Consider the following 5807-nt stretch of genomic DNA (forward strand, 5'->3'; position numbering starts at 1 on the left):
TCAGCATAATGCACTTAAATGTTCCTCATGGTGCAGAATAAATGGTCTTGCAGTGTTGTACAATATAATGATAAGATGTTATTGGAAATTATCAGAAATGCAGTTAGTGCTTCTATTGGTGTCATATACATGTCTGGTCCCTTGTACAATATTAAGTGTGAAAAGACCTGTTTCTTACCCGTAAGCATGTAAAATGGTCTGCAAAGGCTAAAAATCCCAGCCCCCTCCAGCCCAAAATGCCACCATTGGGAACCCTCAGGCGGTACATCACTAGTAACACTTGCGATACGTGGCAGCACTCCAGCCACATTGTCCCGTGATAACGGCTCAGCAGGGTGTCAAAAATGGCGCAATTTACATGCAGGCCTCGCTCGGCCTTGCTCGGTTGGTTAAGGCCTTATTAGGCCCGGCTCACTTTAACTGCGCTCACATTACAGTTTAGAACTGGGTAGTTACTATAGTAACGCAGTGTAGGCGGGGCCGATCCGGCTTTTTGCGCGCGAGTGACGCTGCATACAACTGCCGTGACGTCATCTTCAATGCGACACAACTCACAAAACACACAACAACAATGGAGGATGTGGAAGCCATCGTGTCCTTGCTTCTTGGTATGTGGTTTTTTCTTCTAGGTTCACTGTTTTCAAAAATGCTGCAAGGTTCACTGTTTTCAAAAATGCTGCAAGGTTCACTGTTTTCAAAAATGCTGCAAGCGTCCCTTAATATATGTGACACTAGGGATTAAGTCGCGCGAGAATTGTGACGATTCTCTCTGACCAATCAGCAGTCGTCACTAGTTTAGCATATTCCGCCCGGTTGTTGGCCTCGCTTGTTGGCCTCGATAGATTTAATCGGGCCAGAAAAAAGGTCAAAAAGATGCCCCAGGCCAAAACTAGGCCAAGTGGAAGCGCAACCAAAAACGGGCCCCGCACGGCTCGGCACGCTTAAAGCGAGCTCCACGCTGCAGTGTGAATGCGCCATAAGCTGTTGACCAATCACAACAGAGCCGGCCAGCTAACCCATCAGAGCCGAGTGGTCTCTGGTTTCAGACTGAGGGTGAAAAGAGGCAGTATGAGAAAAATAAAGAGCTTTTTGAACATTAAAGCATGTAAACAGTAGACATGTTTCTCTCAAAACAAAGAGGAACCCTTAATGCTTCAGTTTAACAGAAACCTTCTAAACCAACACCTCTGGAGATGCACAGTTTTAACTCGACAAGGAGGGCAAAAAAAGCTGTGATAACAAAATATATTGGAGAAAAAAAGGAACAATATCTTTCACAGATTTTTTTAATAGAAGTATAGCAGAAAATGCAAATACTTAAGTAAAGCACAAGTAATCTAAACTTCTACTTGAGTAATCCACCAAGGCTTATATTGTCTGTTGTTGTTCCTTCTTTGTCTGAATCTGATTTGGAGATGTACCATAGTAAATATTAGGATGTTCTGTAGGCTTCTTACTGTCATTTTCTATCATCAATCCTCACATTTTATTTGTAGAAATAAAAATGTTCCTCCTTCCATCTGCAGTGAGGTAATCTCACACGACATCTGATAAGGCTCACTGCCAACAGACTGCACTGCTGTCTGCCTTCACTTCCCTTTTGTCTATGACCTTATTATTCCACTACTTCCTCTTCCCCCCTCTCTCCTATCTCATCCTTTTGTATCTTCAAGCCCCCCTGTTAACCCTAGCTTCCTTCAATCTCTCCTCTCTATATCTCCCCTCCCTACCGACGTATCCTTTCCTCCTCTCCTCACCCCTCATCTCCTCATCTCTCCTGTAATTACTCTACAGTTGATAGAGTTTCGCCCTCTCCAACAAGCTCCCCGATCGCTACTTCATGGTAATCACCCACAGCTGCACTGGAGTGGAGACAGACAGATAGAGGGAATGGATGGGGGGGAGGTTTTGATGTGTCCCTTTACAATCTGATCCCTGGTTAGTTGTAAGATCTCCCTGGTTCTGCCTTGATGTGAACAAATGTGTTAAGGGTTTACTTGGCAAATGTTAGTTAAAGGTCTAACATATTAAGTAAATCAAAAATGCCCTTTTTCTGTATTTTTTCTAAAAAAGGAAAGAGAGGGGAAAAACATGCAGGGCTAATGAGCAATTTACCCACCCTGTACCACCGGAAGTGTTGGGTTTTCAATCCCAGCAGCTTCAGTAGAAGTCTTAAAGACGTCTTCCACTCAACCAGAATGTGATGCTGATTGCTAATTAGCATGACAAGAGGGTTCGAGCCTGCTCCAAGGCAGCCGTTTTGTTTCTGCCAACTACACATCTAAAAGGAGCAATCATTTTTTATCTAACCGGAGAAAGAAACTCTTCCTGTTGGCAGCAGATGGACAGACCAAGGAAATCCAGAGCGAAATAGGAAAAAAATATAGTTTTTTGTCTGAAAAATTGGTAGTCAATGCATGGAAAGCTAAAATAGCTATTTTCCCAATGTTTGAAAACCGTATAGCATGTGTTGATGGGTTAGGGTTAGGGTTATATTGCATGGAAGCAGGGGGTGGAAACCTTCTACACTAAAGTGTGAAAATACTCTTACAAATGAAAGTCCAGCATGAAAAATGTATCTTAAGTAAAAGTACGATTTATAAGTTTATGAAACATACTTAAAGTACTCACTATGCAGAATGGCCCGATTCACAATAAAATGTTGGGTACTACTGGAAAATACTTTTTATTTCCTAATAATGTGTTCATTCATTTAATGTTTGAGTTCGCAAAGGTGGAGCTATATTTTACAACTAAAAAAACTAAAATAAGTATACTTAAAACGTCATTTATAAGTTGGATTACAAATCTGAATCTTTAAAGTAATTAGGGAAAATACTCAAGATGGTGGTTATATTCCACCTCAACATAGGACAACACAAACAGTACAAAGACTATAAGATGCACATTAGTATCACATCATCAAACTCTTCTGTTGCTTTGAATCACGTTATATTAGATACGTGAACCTAAATAATTCAGGTGGTAGGTGAAGATCACGTGGAAAAACAAACTCAAACATCATGAATATCAAAGAAATCTGTGGTGCATTCATAAATATTCATCGTGTGAAGTGAACTAAGGTTGAACTGAGCAAATGTTACTGAACCAGAAACAGCAACAAGCTGCATTAAAAAAGGAAATACTGGATACTGAAACATATAATGGTAGGGTTATTGTCTTAGAAAAAACACATAAGATGAAAACTTCTCTCTGTAAAGCTGTTATTTTGCCTTTTTGTTTAATTTTTATTATCCCGGTGTTGACATCTGACAGCGAGTAACCAAGCAATTTAGTCACGGCTTTAAATTAACAAGAGAAAATTCCTCATGAATTATGTACTCTGTATGTAAATGTAGATTTGTATGTGGGCATTACAATTCTATAAGGGAATGTATTAGTGTGATATACGAGGGAAGATATAAGCAAGCAGCAGGATAATAGAGAGCCAAGAACTACAAAGACTTCAAAAAGACATTTTTACATCCCGTAAGAGAGGCAATAACTTTACACCACGTTTATTTAGGCACCAACACATAGTTCATTTCACTCCAGTTAGGAGTTTTCGCTATGAGTCATTGGTGTAAATAATGAGAGAATGAAGAGACTTCCTTAAACACTAACTGTGATGATATCACTAAAGGCAAAAGATAAGACTTATATGTACTTATAAAACATTTCTAATAATAATAATCTGTCTTTATTATTGTCCCCTTAATCATACTCACATTCATTTCATCTTTAACCTATGTTTTTCATCAAATAATGATAATCTTATGTGAATGGAATTAGATTAAAATGACAGAATTGTTGGTCTTTTGCTCGAGATTGACTGAAGTGTTCAATATAAATTGAGAGTGTGTGTGTGTGTGTGTGTGTGTGTGTGTGTGTGTGTGTGTGTGTGTGTGTGTGTGTGTGTGTGTGTGTGTGTGTGTGTGTGTGTCCAGACACCGTCCATTAGCGTGCCTGGATACTCATTATAGGAATTATTAGACTTTTGATAGGCATTAAAACACGATGAATCCACCATATCAATATTATTCGCCACCATAATCTATCATACAACTGCATGGATTTGCACCCTGCCCCCCAAAAAACCCAACCTGAAGCGGCTCACCATTCTAAAGGATATGAAGTAAAGCTAATAAGCAGTTTTCCAGTAAGAAAATACTTAGAATTTCCATTTCCCCACCTGTTCATGTCCCTTCTTCTTCTTCTTTTTCTTGCCCCAGCATCCAGAGCTCTCTGCGTCCTTCCCGCCAGTGTCACACAGCAGCCCGTCGAGCTCCTCCGACCCCCCCTGCTGGCTGTGGGATGTCTCTGCAGCCAGACGGTACGACAAGTTCCTCAAGATGCACACACAGTTCTCCACGGTCTGTTGGTGGAAGGAGGGTGGAGAGAGAACAAGAGACATGAAGGAGGACAGATGGCAATCAGGACAAAACTGTAGAGTCATATTTACGCAGGCACACACTCATATGACCATAATGTGCAGTGCTAGCTGTGTAACATAAAGACATGCAAACACAGACACATGCTGTGTGCATAATGTAGACAGACACACACACATACACACTCACACATACACCTACACACACTAATCCCATTGTTGTGAGTGGTGTATGCAGCCAACAGTCACATACTTTGATCTTGTGAAGGATTTCTAAGGATTAAAAACTCCATATCTCATCTTGAGCCAACACACACACACACACACACACACACACACACACACACACACACACACACACACACACACACACACACACACACACACACACACACACACACACACACACACTCTCACAGTGATGTTTCTGTGTCAATGACCATCTGGGTTGGGTAATATATGGTGCACTGAAACAAATCTGAAACCCTCCAAGCGTGGGTACTCTATACTGGATATTTGTCTATAGGCTTATGTGCTTAAATAATATATTTTTGTTGAAAAAAGAAAGAAAAAAAGATGAAGAATTGGATAATTGTGGCTTGTTGTTTCAACATATCATTAATTGTTTACCAACAGGTTGTTGATGTAAGTCTTTGGGATATGTATTAATCCACATATTCATATTTGCCAGTGCAGACAGTTTTTACTGTGTGTCTGTTGTGGCCTGTTAGCTTGGGGCACTAACATACAACCATATATTTAAATATTCATAAATAACCCAGGGAGACAAACATGTTAGAATGATTATGCATATACAGTGTATGGCTATGGTCTGCAAAGACAGATTAAACACATTTGCATATAACTTGTGTTAGTTCATGTAAATAATTAACAAGCTGTACATAGTAATCAGCAAGAAACACGTGTTTACAAAGCACACTTGTATTTGAGTCCTTGTACAGTGTGTACACACGCATGCACAGACATTTTCAGCGACATCATTTTTTATCATTACTCCATTTTTGGAGTTGGTTGTATGTGTGTGAGAGAGAGGGGTACCTTGCTGTCAATCTCACTGCTCCCTAGAGCGGTCTGGATGACGTAAAGCAGAGCGTCTGTTAGACCCTCGCACTCCCTCATCCTTCTCCGGGCCTCCTCACCTGCAGAACTCACATTCCTGTAACACACACACACACACACACACACACACACACACACACACACACACACACACACACACACACACACACACACACACACACACACACACACACACACTACTACTACTACTACTACTAACTACTAACTACTACTAACTAACGTAACTAACTAACTACTACTACTAACTAACGTAAACGTAACTAACTAACTACTACTAACTAACGTAACAACTACTACTACTACAACAACAACTACT

The 5807-nt window shown here is 40.4% G+C and overlaps 1 protein-coding gene across 2 annotated transcripts in view; it reads right to left on the reverse strand.

Annotated features, from left to right (window-relative positions):
* Window positions 1-5562, reverse strand: part of LOC104961051 (catenin delta-2-like) — a 30611-nt gene extending 25049 nt beyond the window's left edge. For both annotated transcript variants that reach the window (XM_010789256.1, XM_010789255.1), the window contains exons 1-2: window positions 5450-5562; window positions 4193-4375 (exon numbers count right to left, since the gene is read on the reverse strand). In XM_010789256.1, the coding sequence (XP_010787558.1) occupies window positions 4193-4375; window positions 5450-5530 (264 nt within the window). In that variant the 5' untranslated portion in view covers window positions 5531-5562. The remainder of the gene's footprint in view (window positions 1-4192; window positions 4376-5449) is intronic.
* Window positions 5563-5807: the final 245 nt, after the last annotated feature.

This window comes from Notothenia coriiceps, unplaced genomic scaffold (assembly GCF_000735185.1).
Source record: "Notothenia coriiceps isolate Sejong01 unplaced genomic scaffold, NC01 NC01_scaffold00032680, whole genome shotgun sequence".
In the NCBI taxonomy this organism is placed as follows: Eukaryota; Metazoa; Chordata; class Actinopteri; order Perciformes; family Nototheniidae; genus Notothenia; species Notothenia coriiceps.